The sequence below is a fragment of the Balaenoptera acutorostrata genome, chromosome 1 (assembly GCF_949987535.1).
Source record: "Balaenoptera acutorostrata chromosome 1, mBalAcu1.1, whole genome shotgun sequence".
Classification (NCBI taxonomy): Eukaryota; Metazoa; Chordata; class Mammalia; order Artiodactyla; family Balaenopteridae; genus Balaenoptera; species Balaenoptera acutorostrata.
In genome coordinates this window covers 165,407,758-165,425,962 of record NC_080064.1, presented here as the reverse complement: position 1 = coordinate 165,425,962, position 18,205 = coordinate 165,407,758, and the positions used below count along the sequence as shown (strand labels likewise).

General features: G+C 50.2%; 1 protein-coding gene across 11 annotated transcripts in view; it reads right to left on the bottom strand.

Annotated features, from left to right (window-relative positions):
• Nucleotides 1–18,205, bottom strand: part of LOC103016856 (ras-related protein Rab-7b-like) — an 85,211-nt gene that overhangs the window by 45,625 nt on the left and 21,381 nt on the right. For 2 of the 11 annotated variants that reach the window (XM_057545332.1, XM_057545293.1), the window contains 5 exons: nucleotides 17,423–17,548; nucleotides 8,456–10,858; nucleotides 7,871–7,987; nucleotides 6,994–7,052; nucleotides 726–6,007 (listed from right to left, as the gene is read on the bottom strand). In XM_057545332.1, coding sequence (XP_057401315.1) covers nucleotides 17,517–17,548 — 32 coding nt within the window. In that variant the 3' untranslated portion in view covers nucleotides 726–6,007; nucleotides 6,994–7,052; nucleotides 7,871–7,987; nucleotides 8,456–10,858; nucleotides 17,423–17,516. Of the gene's footprint in view, nucleotides 1–725; nucleotides 6,008–6,993; nucleotides 7,053–7,870; nucleotides 7,988–8,455; nucleotides 10,859–14,259; nucleotides 14,379–17,422; nucleotides 17,549–18,205 lie in introns of those variants that run through there. The other 9 variants (XM_057545326.1, XM_057545300.1, XM_057545312.1 and 6 more) reach the window with 9 other exon arrangements.

Here is an 18,205-nt window from a genome sequence, read left to right as displayed (position 1 = left end):
TGAGTACTGCCCCACCCCACTGGCTGAAAGGAGCCTTGAACCTCAGGGTCAGAGAACAAGGTGACCTGAACAAAAACCAGGTGTGGCCCAGAAGGGGAGGCTCCAGCTCAGATGGTTCTGGAGCCAACGGGCCACCAGCAGGCGATGCCACCGGCAAGGACGGGCGGGCTTGGATGGCAACCACAGTGGAGGGAAAACTAGACGCCCTTTTCCCAGATTCCCGTCCCTACAGACCATCCTGCCTGGTCCTGGGGAGAGGGAGGAAACCGGAGGGGATGGGCGCTCTGCATGAGATTTAATTAGACTGAGAAGCAGATAGAGCAGATTCATATCACCAATATTCTTTCTTAAACCTGCAATTATGCATCAATCATTCAATACCCCCCAAAAATGGAAGAAGGCTGTAGATTAAAACCGGAAAAATGAGGACCCTGGTTGAATCCTCACTCAAATAAACCAACTGTAAAAGTATATTTTTAAGTCAATCAAGGAGATTTGAATATAGACTGGTTATTAGATGTGATTAAAGAATTATTGCTAATTTTGTTAAGTTGGATAATAGTATTGTGGCTGCGTAATAAAATGTCCTTTGCTGGAGATGCACAGTATAGGGTAAAATGTCATGATATCTGCAATGTACTTTCACAAAAACTTCTTCAGGAAAATTCTTCAGCAAAAATGATCAAACAGATATGGTAAAATATTAAAAATCATTCACTGTAATGGATAATACATGGGACTTCAGTATACAGTCCTTTTATTTATATGTTGTTGATATTTATTGATATATATATTGATTTTATATATTATTATTATATATCTTGATATTTATATATTGATAATGTATAAATATGTAAATGTGTACATAAACATATAAATGTATAACAATAAATAAATAATACATAAAATCATTTTAATAGAAATAAATTTATAAAATATAAGAATGTAGATATAACAAATATGAAAAAAGAAAAAGCAAGTTTCAGCAGATGGCAGTAAATTGCTGGGTCTCCACATGCCTGCACCCCTGGCTCTGCTCCAGAGTACAGCAGGGAGCTGGGAGAAGGACCATCAGCCTTCACAAGACCTTCATAACTCAGTGGCTGGGACAATATCCCCTGCCTCATTTCCATCCCCCATGAAGCCCTATGTTTAATCAACGGGTGAAGCAGACACAGGCCTCCCAAAATTGTAAGGAGTCAACATGTGTATTTACAGCTTGCAAACTCCAAATCACCACCCTCTCCCCCACTAGAAGATGGGCCCTCCTTCTCCACACAGCTGCCACTAGTAAGTGACTACTGCTATCCTTCCCAAAGACTGCAGCTCAGATATGACAGGTACGCGTCAGATAGGATCGAAGGCAGGTGGGATTCAGGACGCTTCTCTCCATCCTTGTCTGTATCACACAGATGGGCTCCACAGTCACCCTGTCTATAACATGGAGCTGAGGAGCAGGGCAAAGGTGGCAGGTAGGTGTCCCCGCACTAGGTCCTTCCTGACACTGTCTGTTCTGCAGTGCAGAGAGAGGTTGTCGGGGTGGGGGGGTGTCTTGGTTGTCCCCTGTCCAATTACGTGAACTCTCGAGGTCAACCCAGCCCGTCAATCAAAGGGAAGGGTTCATGTATGAAGGGAGATGTCGACCAGGGGGCTGGGATCCCCCGTGGAAGAAGAGCGGAGAAGCGTGGGCTGGGGGGTGGGGTTTGGCCGTGTCCTGGAGCCACAGAGGAAGCAATGACAGGATCAGGGCCTGCGGGAAACTGGAACATCGAAAGCTGAAAAGATGCTGGGCATCTGAGAGGCTGCGCAGCGTGAGGCTTGGAGTGAGAGGCAAGAAGTCAGCCTAGGTGGCAGAGTGAGAACAGCTGATGCAGGACTTTGTACTGTGCCCCGCTGCCCCAGCCCGGAGGAGCGGCTGGCTTCAGGGAGGCGGTGAGGAACGGAGGGGAGCCCCGAGCAGGGCGGGGGCCTCCGCCAGCTGCGCCCCGGGCAGGACGCACAGGATGCCATGCGACCCGGTGCTGTCGGGACCTTGGTGGGAAGAGACCCCTGCTGCGTGTGGCAGGGCCACCGGCTTCTCCCAGCCCTGCTCAATGCTGCTTCTGCGATTGTGCATAACTACCGAGACCCCTGCTTGGGCCGGTGACGTGAGCAGAAAGCTAATAATGCGTGACTCGAAGCTCTCACGGGAAAGGGGACTTGCTAGAGGTGGCCTTGCTGGTGTGGAATTACCCAGAATATTCGATACCCCCTGACCACCTCCTGCCGTGGTGTCAGGTTCCATGCTCCCGGAGGTCTCAGTTGAGTCTGGGGGCGGCATGGTGGCGTGTGTGTCCTTACGTTGACTAGTGAGGAAACAAGCTCGGCCTTTAAGAGAAGTGGCGGGGCTCTGCAGGCGAGGGAGGATGGCGAGGAACAGAAGGAGGCTCACCCTGACCCCCACCGCTGCCTCAAGCCTCCTGCCGAGCTGCTTCACTCTCCTTCCGGAAAGTGGGGAACCCGAGAGCCGCCACAGACTCTCTGCACGAATCAAAGACCCGCCGACACGGGAGGCGGCCCTCTGGAGGCAATAACTCCCTGTGCTCCTGGCATGGGGGTGGGGAGGAGCCTGGGGAGGGAGCGGCTCAGCAGGGGACCCCGCAGGGGACACAGCTTCTCCTTCTCACCATCCCCCGCTCCAGCCCTTCACCCGCCCACGGAGGCTGGCTGTAACGCATCCAAACATCAGCACTTCCCCTCTGGGGCTGCCGGGAATTGCAGTGAGGGACCACTGCAAACCCATCCTCTCTACTGGGAAAACAAAGTGGGGCCCAAATGCTACAGTACCTCCTCATTTGCAAAGGAAAGGACACGGGTTTCGTTCATTGAGCACCTGCTCTGTGCCAGGCACTGTTCCAGGCTCTGGGGGAATTAGGAACACTCTGCATTCACAGACTGTCCACAGGAACAGGGAAGACGTGAAACACGTGAACGCAATAACGTGGGGAGGGCTCGGCCGGGGAAGCGCAGGAGCCTCCCTGGGGGATCCGCGCCGAGGCGCCACCATCCAGCAGGGGCTGATCTTGCCTGAGATGCAGCCACATAGAGGGGCGATGAAGAGGCCACACCAAAAAGCAGCACCTCTGCTGCCTTAATTCAGGGGGCAGAAAGGAGCATACTGCAAACTCTCAGGTGTTTAAGAGGAAAACTATGCAGTGTTAAGATCCTTAGCTGGCCTCACACGCTGTACTGGTAAGAAGTCCCCAGAACAACACTTCCCTGAGACTGGGACCCCCAAAGCAAATCCATTTTGTAACTAAGCTGTTTTTTGTTTTTGTTTTTTTGTTTGGTTTGGTTTTTTTGCTTACCAGACTATTCCCTGAAGTAGCTTGTAGGCCTGAAAAATAAAACTACCTGTTGCCAGCTGATTATAACACAGTCCTTTCAATTTAGGCAGCCACGCTATATTCGAAATGTAAAGGAGAACTGCTTTGTAGTACTTTATTTTTAAACAATGGTGTGGGTCAGGGACTTGTACCCGGCTAGTGAGCATCAGACTAACACCACCTGGGCCGACAGGGGCAGGCTGGGTGGTATCCCCAGGCAGCCTGAGGGCAGCTGGACATACACCTGCTGGGTCCTGCTGATGACCCAGGTGATGAAAGCTCCCTCATACTTCTGACTACATGTGGAAGGACCTCTTTACTTCTGGGACCCACAGGCTGCCAAACAAATATAGCTCCTTCTCCACCCTCCAATGACTGAACTTTCCCTGCAGGGGCGCCGTCCCAGAGCCTCTCCCTGAGGGGTGAGATCCCAGAGCTCCCACAGCCCCCTTCAGTTAAGGGCCTACCCCTTCCCCCCGCTGGGCCTTGGGAGAGTTGAAGACAGCATTAAAGCTGACTGGTGTTCAGTCAGAATGGCCATCAACAAAAAGTCTACAAATAATAAATGCTAGAGAGGGTGTGGAGAAAAGGGAATCTTTTTACACTGGGAATGTAAATTGGTGCAGCCACTATGGAAAACAGTATGAAAGATCCTTTAAAAACTAAAAATAGAGCCACCATATGATCCAGCAACCCCACTCCCGGATATATATCCAGGGAAAAAAAAGAAAACACTAATTCAAAAAGATCCATGCACCCCAATGTTCATAGCAGCACTGTTTACAATAGCCAAGACATGGAAACAAACTAAGTGTCCACCAATAGATGAATGGATAAAGAAGATGTGGTTTATATATATATATATATATACACAATGGAATACTGCTCAGCCATAAAAAGAACAAAATAATGCCATTTGCAGCCACATGGATACAATCAGAGATTATCATACTGAGTGAAGTAAGTCAGAAAGAGAAAGACAAATACCATATGATATCACTTACATTTGGAGTCTAAAATATGACACAAATGAACCTATTTACAAAGCAGATACAGACTCCCAGACATAGAGAACAGACTTGAGGTTGCCAAGGGGGAGGAAGGGGGGAGGGATGGATTGGGAGATTGAAGTTAGCAGATGCAAACTATTATATATAGAATGGATAAACAAAAAGGTCCTACTGTTTAGCACAGGGAACTATATTCAATATCTTGTAATAACCTATAATGGAAAATAATCTGAAAAAAAATATATATATAACTAAATCACTTTGCTCTACACATGAAACTAACACAATATTGTAAATCAACTATACTTCAAAAAAAAAAAAAGCTGATGGCTGTTATACCATACTTATAAATCATGTTCCTATAAGGAACATTCATCCAGCTCTACTTCTGGAGGTCAAAAATTAATCCTTAATCAGACTAATAGAGAGGCCAAGGCATAAATGTGTGTTTTCTCTCCAGTAGGTCACAGCTATGGGCTGAATGGTTGTATCCCCTTCAAATTCATACGTTGAAACCCCACCCCCTAACGTGGTAGTATCAGGAGGTGGGACCTGGGGGGCTAATTAGGGTTAGATAAGGTCATGAGGGTGGGCCCCTCATGAATGGGATTAGCGTTCTTCCAAGAATCATGAGAGAGCTTGCTTCCCCTCTGCTCTCCACCCTGTGAGGACACAATGAGAAGTCTATAGTCTGAGAGAGATCTCCAGAACCCAACTATGCTGCTCTGATCTCGGACTTCTAGCCTCCAGAACTGTGAGAAAATGTGTCTGTTTTTTATAAGCCACCTGGTCTCTGGTATTTGCTCTGACAGCCCAAACTGACTAAGACACTCATCTTCCTGTACACTTCATTTCCAACATCTGCGTATGAGAGTCAGCTCTGTCTCCAACTACCCATTAGGACACTAGGCTATGGCACCTATTTTCTTACCAACAACAAAGATCGCTGTGTTCCGCCATGAGCAAAACTAACCTGAACTGCATTTCCCCTCAAGCTATTTGTCAGGTAAGAATTCCCCTCAGCAAGAATTTTCCTACCCTTTCCTTTCCTTTAGCCCATGCTGACCTGCAGTATAGCAATTTCTCCCGTCTGCGTGTGAGGAAGAAAGGCCTCTCCCCCCAGCAGACCCTCCCTGCGCCCTCCTCGGAAGGGCGGGAGCAGCTCCTTTCCTGACGGCAGTCCCCGGAGGCAGTTTAATCTATAGCAGGCCTTTCCTCCAAGAAATTCACCCACATTTCCCATCTTTCAGCAGCTTTGGGCTGCATCATTGCTCAAGAACATCTTTTCTAAAGCAGGAACACCCCAGGGCACCCCCCAGATTACATATCACTAGAGGAAGGCAGAAACCATTTTGGCCCACAACTTTAATTAATTTCTGTCTCTCCATTGTGCTCTGGGATCAGCTTAAATGCTGCTGAAAGAGATCTCGGGCTCCCAGGACTGCTCCAGTGGGACAGGCCAGGATCTCAGGGAACAACAAACGGCAAGGAAGAGGTGAATAACCAGTGAATGCTCCCCTGAGGATAAATGTTCACAAAACTGTAAAGAAAGGGAGAAAAGAGGCAGGCAGGCTGGCAGGGAGCGTCACTGATGTCCAGAACCCTGGGTCAGACCAACACACAGCACAGCCACTGCAAAAGAAGGAGATCGGGGTGAGCTCAGGGGTCCTCAGGAGCTGGTGTGACTGCGCCAGAGGCACTCTCCTGCCTCACGTGGTATGACTTGCTCTAGCTGTGTCCTCCAGTAAGTGCCTTGCTCAGCAGGAGGAAGCAAGGAAGGCCTTAACTAGGTCACTACCCTCTGAGCCAGAGCCCCATGGAAAAGTGACTTAGGAAAAGCTTAGCCCCAAAGGGACTTCCAAAAGTTTCAGGTTCAACACTATTGAGCGGGTGTTTGTAGACATCCACAGACATGCTTCCAGGAAGGCCTTCCCTAGATCACTGAAAGGGGTCAATGACATTCCCATTCTAGAGAAGAAAAGAAGTGGTTGTACCCAGACAGTTAGGCAGGGCCAGGAATAACCTGATGCTCTAGTTCCTCTGCCTGAGAAGCAGGTCAAGGGCAATGCCTCCTGGCCTGGCCCCTCAGGACATGCCCACACCTGCATCCCCACAGGTCAATAAAGGCCCTGCTGCATAGGCTGCAGCCCTCCACAGGGGAAGGGCACGACGTTGTCAGCGTAAGACATTATGGGCTTTGTACACAGTAATTTACACCCATTTATTTTGCATCTGCACTCTACCTTGTTGCAATTTAATTCTTTGTTTCTGATATCCTTCTATACGTCAATCAAAGATGCCTGGTCCTAAAAGTTAGGCACTTTAAATTGTACCTACCACCCACAATTCCATCCAAATTAATAAGAGCTTGCATCCTTGAAATGATTTGAAATGTAACTGTCGCTTTACCTTTAAAACAACAACAATAATAATAATTATAAATAAAAATATTTGAAAGATTGATGACAATCACACTCCTCCTGGCAATGCCTGCCATAGAACATGCGTTGTATCCGCGTGGAAATAAGACAAGTCAGTGTGAATTAACAGCGCTCGGCATCAATACCATCCAAGAATGTTCAAGTACCATCAGCAAGCAGTTTATCAAAACCATTTACCTCTGCCAGAGAGAGCCGGACAATGCCATTCTGGTCCTTGTCCAGAAGGCTGAACAGTTCTAGAATGCCAGAGAAGGAATGAAATCAGATGGGGATGTTCCTGGACTTTGGAACAGACAGGGAGCCGTCTCTGTCCACCCCACCTGGTACCTTCCCCTGGCCCCTGCACCCTTCCCAGCTCCCACTCAGCTTCAGGTACCCCGAAAAGCTAGATCTGGATCCAGAGCCCAGGGTGAGGGTTTTAGACAGCAGATGTCCCCCTGCCGAATTAGACAAACTTCCAGATGTGAGCAGAGAAGGTCCTTTTGCCATCTCCCCCCTCAGAAGCTGTAGAAACTTGCAATTCTTTCAACAGAGGTAGGGGATGGGGTCGTGGAACAGAGGTGGTTGCCCCATTTGTGGGTAATCCAGTCACTGAGCTTTCCCCGTTAGAATTTACACTTCCCAGCCCTCACTGGAAGGAAAACTCCCTCCCTTAATATGATACCTTAGCATGAGCCCAAGGGGGCACTAGACCATCTATAGGCTTCCAGAAGGGGACCCCTCTTCCCTCCCTGGGAGGTGACACACGCTCTCAATATGATCCCCATGGAGGCATAGATGTTAAAAGCCATTTAAGGACCGTTGCTGGGACTCATTCATTTGGCCCAGTGACTGCATGTAGTAGGTGCACAACAATCTTTTTAAATCTCCCAGAGGAGGCAGCACCTTAGGCGTGGCCAGCTTGGGCTTCCTCAGCCTCTTTAGTTTCTGCTTCCCCTCCCCCAAGGATGCCACAATTTCTGAAGCCTGTCTGGTTCCGCTTGCTGGCCCTGCCCCCTGCCCCTCTCCGCACCTCAGGAGAAATGAGATAGGGTTAAAGGAGAGAGTGACTCACTGAAGAGGGTCTCCAGGCGGATCATACAAGCAAGGAAGCTGTCAAAGTCGATGCCAAGTTTGCTGCATGCATACTGCATGGTGATGGTCTGCTGTACCTGGTTGTTGAGGGTGAAACCTACGGGCAGAGGGGGGCCAAGGTTATAGGTGCAGTGGGGGGCTCGGCCCTGTCTACAGCAGAAGTCAGGGCTGATTCAGGCCTGACTCTGCCCCCTACAAAAGATACCAGAAGGGTCTGGTCATCCAATCAGTCTCCTTATAGATAATCCTCAACAGGATGAGCCTTCTCCCTGATCCAAGAATAAGACCTGTAGCTCCAGCACTAACTCAGCTGTGCATCACATTGGCCACAGCAAGAAAAAACAGGGAAGGTGAGGGGACGGCCTCTCCTGCCCATCCCGTTCACAGCCCCGTCCACTGTGATTGCTGTCACCTTCCCAGTAACAGGCAAAGTCCTTGGAAAAAGTCTAAAGAATCCAGCAACATTCCCTCCTCCCCCCGCCTGAGTGAGCCAGAGCCCCCGAAGCAGCTGCTCCTTTAACCCCGTCCTGTGTGAGCGAAGAACAGACGCCCTCAGGCCACCTACATGCAGAGGTGGGTCCAAATCCAAAGCTGAACCCCGGGAGCTGTGCAAACAAAGAAGAGAAAGGGAAATCTCTCCCAGCAGCCTCAGGAGCAGGGGATTAAAGTTCCACAAACAACTTGATGTACCTGCATCTGTGGAATACCTGAATAGACAACAAATCATCCCAAATTGAGGAGGTGGACTTTGGGAGCAACGATATATATATATTTTTTTACCGTCTTCTCTTTTTGTGAGTGTGTATGTGTATGCTTCTGTGTGTGATTTTGTCTGTATAGCTTTGCTTTTACCATTTGTCCTAGGGGTTCTGTCTGTTTGGTTGTTTTTTTTTTTTTTTTTTTTTTTTAGTATAGTTTTCAGCACTTGTTATCATTGGTGGATTGTTTTTTGGTTTGGTTGTTCTCTTATTTCTTTCTTTCTTTTTTTTTAATTACTTTAAAAAATTTTTTTAATTATTTTTGTTTCTAATTTTAATTATTTTATTTTATCTTTTTCTTTCCTTCTTTCTTTTTTTCCCCCTTTTATTCTGAGCTGTGTGGACGACAGGCTCCTGGTGCTCCAACCAGGTGTCAGGGCTGTGCCTCTGAGGTGGGAGAGCCAAGTTCAGGACATTGGTCCACCAGAGACCTCCCAGCTCCATGTAATATCAAACGGCAAAAATCTCCCAGAGATCTCCATCTCAACGTCAAGACCCAACTCCACTCAACGACCAGCAAGCTACAGTGCAGCACACCCTATGCCAAACAACTAGCAAGACAGGAACACAACCCCACCCATTAGCAGAGAGGCTGCCTAAAATCATAATAAGGTCACAGACACCCCAAAACACACCACCAGATGTGGACCTGCCCACCAGAAAGACAAGATTCAGCCTCACCCACCAGAACACAAGCACTAGTCCCCTCCACCAGGAAGCCTACACAACCCACTGAACCAACTTTAGCCACTGGGGCCAGACACCAAAAACAACAGGAACTACGAACCTGCAGCCTGCAAAAAGGAGACCCCAAACACAGTAACTTAAGCAAAATGAGAAGACAAAGAAATACACAGCAGATGAAGGAGCAAGGTAAAAACCCACCAGACCTAATAAATGAAGAGGAAATAGGCAGTTTACCTGAAAAATAATTCAGAATAATGACAGTAAAGATGATCCAAAATCTTGAGTCCTCAGATAAATTAATCTTTTCACTGTTCCTGGAACACAAGTTTGTCCTCGATCTGGGGCCTTTGTCCTTGATGCAACCTCTCCTCAGAATGTTCTTTGTCAAGTTCAGGTGGCAGCCCCTTTCTCATTCTCTAGCCTTTGAGCCAATGTCACCTCCCCAGGGAAGCCTTCATGGACTACTTCGTCTGAAACAGCACCCAACTGTCCCTCTCTATCCCATTACCTTGTTTCACTTTGTTCAAGCACTTACCTGCTATTTGAAAATACCTGTTTAAATTCTGTGTTTCCTGCCTCTCTCCCTCGCCAGAATGTCGGATCCAGGAGAGCAAGGTTGGTTACATTTGTCACTGGACCTCAATGCATTGTACATAGTAGATACTCAAAAATACTTGTTGAAAGAATAGTAAATGTATCTCAACAAGAGCAACTGAGATTCAAGCAGAGGTTCTGGTCCTCAAAACCACACTGATGTGGGCAGGGCACATGTGACTCCCATTTGACAGATGAATAAGCTGAAGCTCAAAGAGAGTTATGGGAGTTGCCTGAGCACCAGCAGGGAGAAATGCACCAGTCCCCGGTGGGTTTCTCCTGCGCTCCCTCAGTCCTGCATTCTGGAGGGGACAAACGGGAGTGCCCCCGGTCTGAACAGCTGCTGCCAGGGGTTGAGGTAGACCCTCACTCCCTGGCCCCGGTTACGAGGGAGCCTGAGCTGTACCCTTGTCCAAAGCTGTGCTGTGGCTCTTGGGGGGTGTGGTGGTTGGGCTGAGGAAGGCCAGTCCGTAGGAGAATATAACAGGACTCCAGAGAGAGCGGCCTGTCTGCAGAGATGTGCATTCTGGAGCAGGGGTGTGGCTGGGAAGGGCGTGTGGCAAGAAAGCTGGAGTCCACGAGGGAATCGTGACTCCTCTGGGGTTTGGCTGTGGCATCCGGGGTTTCATCCAGGCTCAAGGGCCCAGCCCCGGCCTCTCTACACTCAGCCTGAGGCAGGGCCGCCCTCTGGTTCTGGGTCCCGCGCAGATGTGAGGGATTCAGGGCTCTGGCCGCAGAGCCTGGACTGCCATCTGAGCTTCGGCGGGCAGTGGGGCTGTTGGGGGCCCAGGATGACCAGGCCTTGCGCATGCTCTGTCCCTGGGTGTGCAGAGCGGGAGTCTGGAAGGTCAGCAGCAGCTGCTCTTGGACTGGCCTTCTGGTGAGAGCTTGATGGAGTCTGTGAGGTAATTCTCTAAGACGCTTCGATACTGGAGAAGGAAAAGAGGAGTCAGCGTTTGCATCCTGGCAGGCAGAGCCCCACCTGCCCTCTATTTCTTAATGGCCAATGGTGGTCGGGCTTTCTGTTCCCCCACCTTGTGCAGCTGGGAAACTGAGGCCCAGGGGAGGAAGTCTTCCCTGCCCCCTCCTTCCTCACCTCCTCCTCCAGCTCCTTCCCAGGAGCCCAGAGCAGGTGGGTGGCTGCATTAGAGGCCCAGGTCTCCTGACCTCCAGCCAGGTCCCGTAAATTGCCATTCTCCAGAGGGGACAACTGAGGTGACGTTTGCCCTCAGGCAGAGATGATGACGGCCCACTCCTCATTTCTGCAGGAAACCTCTCCCTGCAAACGTCCCCACACCCCAACCTTCTCTCACCATGCCCACCTCTCAACCTCCCACCATTCTCTGAACTTCCCATGTCCAGGGAGCCCTCCCTAAAATAGACTCGATGTTTCTACTGGGCCTTTTTGCTTCTTTGCCCACCCTCCCAAAGTCTCCTGTCCCAATGATGTCCAGAGAAAGCCCCTTCTCAATCTAGCAAGCCACTCCCCACCCCGCTGGCCACTCCTCACCTATGACCCACCCAGCTTGGTTCAAGGGTGAGGGCGGGGGAGGGCATCCTTCCTCAAGGAGATGGGTTCTACACACTGAAGGGTCTCTTCTTCGAGGGATCACTTTCCTTGGCCAAGGCTCCCCCCAGTCTCCGAGGTCCCAGCCTTCATGTTCTCCCGGCAGCTGGTGGTGTGTGTGAGGGTGAGTGGGTAAGTGGACACGCTGGTGTAGACCTGAGCTGGATAGAGCCCCCTGTGGGGCTGCCTGTCTCAAGTGCCCCTCTGAGGGGACAATTTCCAGAAGAGCGGTTGTGCCTGCACTGATTTTTTTCTCCTCCATGGCTCCTGGGCTCCGGCCATGGTGCCCAGCTGGTGAATGTCAACCAAACCCTTAGTGCCGGTGACTCTGGACCCCAGGAGGCTGTGTCAGACCTGCCTGTGTCACCCTCATGATGGTCACCCCCCAAGACACATGAGAAGGTCTCCTGATGCCCCATCACTCGCTGCCACCACCAGACAGTGAGCAGTAGGTTAGCCTGACAGCACAGAGCTCAGGGCACCGGGCCTGGGACCCAGCCCTTCTTCCCACTGTTTGCTTCTTGAAGAGCCCCCATTTCTCACCCACTGCCTGGTAGGGTGTCCGGGCCAGCAGAGCACCAGCTACCCTTAGTCAGCCTGGATGATGGGCCTTGAGTAGCCCTCAGCAAATTCTTTGGCGCTATTAGAATTTTATTTGTTATATATATATATATATATTTGCATTAGGAAAGATTAGTGTTGGGGAGTGGGGGGCAGTGTCTCCCAATGAAAGCCTGGCCCTCTGGGGATGTCTCCACACCCCAGTTCCATCTTCCCCTGCGCTGGGGAGGATCCTAGCCCACTGCTTGGCGACCTGGCCCCACGCACCACAGGCCTTCCCCAGCCCTTCACCCTGAAGGAGCAGAGTCCTTCCCTGAGGTGCCTGAGGCTCCTTCCCCCAGCACTGCCCAGGTCTGCTGTGCGGGCTCGGGGCTGCACCGCCCGGGACACCATCCAGTCCTCCAGTTGGCCCCATCTGCAGGGCCCGCTCACTCCCCTGAGCTGGTTGTAGTTAAAATCCTGACCCTTCTGAGCCTCACAGGGAGGGACAAGGAGAAGCAGAGCATTACTGTTTAAGTCCCGTTTTAAGCTGACTGATCCACTTCTCCCAGAAAGACAGGCTTTTGAAAAGATTCTCTGATTTTTGTACTTTCCTGGTCCCCCTCTCACCATAAACATCAAAGAGACCTTGCCTGGGATCAGGAACTTTCCTAGCTGGGTCTTTTGGACCCAGGGGGCAGGGCCTGTTGATTCATCACCCCTGGGTATGCCTCACCCTCACATCCACAGAAGGCCCAGCTGGGATCATGAACAGAGCCCGTGACTTGTCCTCGATGCCAGCCTTTGGGAGGGAGAGTCTAAGCTGAGGGCTTTCTGAGTTGCTTTGCACTTTATCCGAGGAACAAACAGTGCTGCCTTTGAAGGTGTGAGAAATGCCCTCGTTCATTACACCGGCAAAGCCTGAGGTCTTCATGCCAGCTCTCTTCACCCAATAATAGTCACATCCTCCCCAGGTCCAAGTCAGCTCTGAGCTCTTCCCATTTACGACATCATTTCACTCGATAATGGCATCATCTCACTCCTCAGGTTTCCTGCAAACCTTCCAAGTCACTGGCAGTCCATAATTAGATTTCCTGTGTAATTCTTTTCTCCAGACCCCAGTCGTCTTAGCAAGTATGTGCATGTCTAACTGTAAAGTAACACCATAGTATCCTAATGCATCATTTCAGTGGGGATGTGACTGTGGGAGTCTGTCTCTCCAAGCCTGGTCACCTCATAGCCCTGACTTTAGATCCTACATCCTGACGACTTCATAAAAGTCCTATAATTTCACTAAGCTTACCTGCCTGTCAGCCTGCTTCCCTCCCGGATATGGCAAGTTTGTCTTTCTCTAATTAATCCAAAAGGAACTGGGCTTCCATGCTGCAGCTCATGCCGGGCCTGACCAGCCCCAGCAGGGTTGGTATTGCCAACTTGGTAGAGCAAAATCCCGTCATCCCAAATCCCCCAAAGCAGGTGGGTGTCCCTTCTTTGATTATGAGGGCATTCTTAGTCATATTTTGGAATAACTAAATACCCTAATCCTTGAAGGTGGCCAGATTGGGAAACTAAAGTAACTAACTACCTTCTCTCCTTTCAAAATGTAAACCGAGTATCTCTTCTGGTGGTCTACCTGTAAGCTGCTGTTTCCATCCAGAGCTCACGGCAGAACTCAGACATTCCAAGGAACCTCAAGGAACCCCAAATGCCATGTGCTCCATTGCCTCCTCCTCTTGGGACGCTTTTGCTTTCCCCTCTTTTCTATCTTGGTCTATAGCATCACTAATCAATCATCCCTCCGTTTGCCAAGCTAGAAACCTCGGTATCAATCTCAACAGCTCCTGATTCCTTCTCTCCTACATTTGATAATCATCAACCCCTGATGGTTCTCCCTCCAAAGTCTCTTTAATCTATACCGTCCTTGCCATCTTCATCTTCTCATGTCCGGACCTTCTGAACCACACATCAAGCCCATCCTCCCTGCAGCATGAAACTTCCCTGCTGAAAGCCCTTAGCCATAGCTTTCATTTAAAAATAGCTACCTTTTATTTAATGCCTTCTCTGTGCTACCATGTTATTTTATTTAGCCCTGGCAACAACCCTATGAAGAAGATACTATTACTTGTACTTTAAAGGGAAGGAAGTGATGGCTTAGGGGAGGCTGTATGACTTGTCAGGGACACAGTGAGTAAGAGGTAGAGCCAGGATTTAAGCCAGACTCACCCGGCTTCAGAGCCCAGCTCTTCCCACCCCAGGCTGCGGCTCCCTCCTTATTCTAGCAGCACCTCTCACGTCTTCCTCTCCAAATACTCTGGGCTGGTGTGAATGAGCACATGACCTTCCTGGGAAGGAGGGGAGAGGTACTTGTAGGAAATGTCCCTGAAAACTGTATAGATTTGGAAACTCCAGTTTCACCTTAAAAATCCATGTGAGAATTTACATTCTGTGCTCTAGTAATTATGTTTATTTTAGGGTGACATGTTTCTCTTCCAGATTTCTGAATAATAGAGACCTTGCTGGAAGATGCGCCCTGCCGGCCTCCAGGTCCCGACTGGGCCCCTGTGTGCCCTGGGAGTCTGGCAGCGGGTCTAGAGGTCATGGGCCTACAGCATGAAGTCCAAGGTCTGGTTGGGGCTCACCAGGCCTTCATGGTCTGGTGCTGTTGGCCTTGAGAGCCCCATCGCTCACCTCGGCCCAGCGGCCCCACTTCCCTCCATGCCACGGTTCTTCCTCTTACAGACGGAGCCCACAGTGGTCCCTCACATGAGCACTGTGGACTCACGCCTGGGCCTCTGCGACGCCCTTCTCTCCGCCCTTCTGCGGCTCTTGCTCATGCCTTCAACGGCCTACCATGTCCCCCATGCAAACTGCATATGACCTTTCAACCTCCAACTCACATGCCACCTCTCTGGGCAGGCATCCTTGCCCACCCTCGCCACCAGCACCTCTGAGCCACCTCGATGCCTTGGCCATGTCCCTTCCCCGCCCCGGCCCATGGCACTTACCTCACTCCATGACAGTCTATTTGTTTTCTTTTTTGTTTTGTAAATCTGTATTTTTTGTCTTTTCCATTATGGCCTATTACAGGATATTGAATATAGTTCCCTGTGCCAGACAATAAGACCTTGGTGTTTCTCCATTCTATACATACTAGTTTGCATCTGCTAACCCCGAACTCCCAGTCCTTCCCCCCCCTCCCCCCTCCCCCCGCTTGGCAACCACAAGCCTGTTCTCTCTGCATGACCTCCTATTTCGGATGCCTTACTCCTTTACCTGACCGTGGGGCCACTGAGGTCCACATCTCCAGCCCTAGCCTGACAACTCAAGAATGTTTATGGGATGGCATTATTTCCATCTTATGAGGAAATTGAGGCTCAGAAAAGTCATATGTCTTGCCCAGGGGTCCACTTGAAAGCATGTGGGCGGGATCAAACCCAGGTCAGTCTGACTGCAGGTATCACACCCGTGACCGCCAAACTTCTCATCAGTAAATTTCCCCCATCATTGTGAGGGACTGACATGGGGTCGCCAATCCATTCTTTTGCCAAGTAAGGACAATGGAAAAAAAAACAAGCAGACAAACTACCATCCACTAACATCACTGTGTCATAAAAGTGACACAGCAGGAAGGACATAGTTTCAAGAATGAAGGACACTCCTTCTCCAGAAAGGACAGAGGCTAACTACGCACAGACACTGGCTGGCTGTGGGCTGACGGAGCTTCCCTGCGACTAAGCACTTGGCGATCACTGCCCTGTGTTCGTGGAGGCTCAGTGATCACGCGTCACGCTACGAGGTCAAACAGCATCCCTCACCTTCCAGGGGACGGCATGAGCAGGCACGTCTGTGTTACTGACTGTGTGATAGAGCAGCACTTCTTACCATGTGCTGGAGAGAGCCGCCCCTCTGCTTCCTTTTTTTTTTTTTTTTTTTTTTTTTTTTTTTTGATGTGGACCATTTTTTTTTTTTTTTTTTTTTTTTTTTTTAATGAGGATCTTGAATCAGATGCGTATGTTTGATTGATTGATTGATTGATTGATTTTGGCTGTGTTGGGTCTTCGTTTCTGTGCGAGGGCTTTCTCCAGTTGTGGCAAGCGGGGGCCACTCTTCATCGCGATGCGCGGGCCTCTCTCGTTGCGGAGCACAGGCTCCAGACGCGCAAGCTCAGCAGTTGTGGCTCACGGGCCCAGCCGCTCTGCGGCATGTGGGATCTTCCCAGGCCAGGGCTCGAACCCGTGTCCCCTGCATTAGCAGGCAGATTCTCAACCACTGCGCCACCAGGGAAGCCCTCTGCTTCCTTTTAACATGACACAGTGAGGGCTGGGGGCCAGGAGGGGAAGCATTAATAATAGCGCATGGGGGCAAACTCTGAGATTAAGGCAATGGGGTGTAAGGATGGCAAGCTCGAGCCCTCTCCCTGGGCAGCTGCTAGGGGTGGCTGCTGTCCCTCTCCGTTGTGGACAACCCGCAGGGCAGGGCCAGGCAGACCCTGTGACAGCAGGCCCTTCCACAGAGGGGAGCCCTCCGATTGCCCATCCTCATTCGCTCCTTTCCTCAATTCAGAATCACTGCCGTGATGACCTTCTCCCCATTTCTAAGAAGCCCACCTTGATTGCATATGGCAGAATAATGAAACTTGCTGAGCCCCTCCCCGTGCCAATCTCTCACGGACACTCTTCAGAGTTTCTGAACTCTATATCAGAATGGCATTAAAACCCTGCTAATACTTCCAGGTGGCCTTCCCTGGTCTTCCTCTTCTCTCTCTCCCCTGCAGTGTGGGCTGTGTGTCCCTCCTCTGGGGCCCCATCACCAGTCCTTGCCCACCATACAGAGCCTGCCCTGCAGCCACTCCTGGGCCGATCTGTCTCCCTTACGAGAGCAAGGGACCCCGGAGCCCTGGATGGGACCTGACACACGTGACATACTCAACACATGCTTGTTGAGAGACTACACCAAGTGGTCTACATCTAGCCATCATTTTGATTGGAGGATGACAGCAACTCCCGCAGGCTTCATTATTCCACTTGGACCAATACTTGGCACCTTGGGGCTTCTCTCCCATCAGTGGGGACTGAACTAGAGCATTACTTCTCAAACTCTTACTAAATTAGAGTCTCCAGGGGTGAGGTATAGAACTGTTATTTTTTAGAAACTCCACAAATGATAATTAGCCGGATTGAGGGACCACTGATGATGGATTCTAAGAAAGCTTTATGCCTCTGGCATTCTGTGGTTCCAGAATTGGAGTACCGTTGAGCCCATTCAACAACTAATTAATTAAGATGATGAGCAATCCTGTCCCACCCACGTCCCTCCCGATATATACTTTTCTGGACGCTCCTGAGTTCCCCCATCCTAGGGGGCAGCCCTGGCAGGTGCCACTCACCCTTGACAGAGCCCGACTGGCCAGCATCTCGAAGGCTTGTACCACATTGATGTCATTCTTGGCACTGACTTCAAAATAGGGAATATCCTTCTCTTTACACCAGTCTTGGGCTACCTCCTGTGGCACCTGCATGAGGGGAAGAAATGATCACTGTTCCTGTGTCCCCATCCCCACCATGATTATCACCATCACCACAGCCCCACCTTCCCCACCACCACTCTCATTTATTGAGAACCTTCCATGTGTCTGTAAGTTTACAGGTGTTATTATTATTTTTAAAATTAATTAATTAATTTATTTATTTATTTTTGGCTGTGTTGGGTCTTCGTTGCTGCGCACGGGCTTTTCTCTAGTTGCGGCAAATGGGGGCTACTCCTCGTTGCGGTGTGTGGGCTTCTCACTGCAGTGGCTTCTCTCGTTGCGGAGCACGGGCTCTAGGCACACGGGCTTCAGTAGTTGCGGCTCGCGGGCTCAGTAGTTGTGGCGCACGGGCTTAGTTGCTCCACGGCATGTGGGATCTTCCCGGACCAGGGCTTGAACCCGTGTCCCCTGCACTGGCAGGCGGATTCTTAACCACTGCGCCACCAGGGAAGCCCCACGTGTTATTTTTTAACATAAGCCAATGAAGTGGCTATTGTTAGCTCCATTTTACACACGAGGAGACCGAGGACTGGAGTGTGTGGGGCTGAGCAGGGCTTGAATACAGCCTTGGCAGAATTAGAGCCCTCTGCACTATCCCATCTTCTTAAGGTCTACACTAGGAGCTTCCTACTGCCATTGACT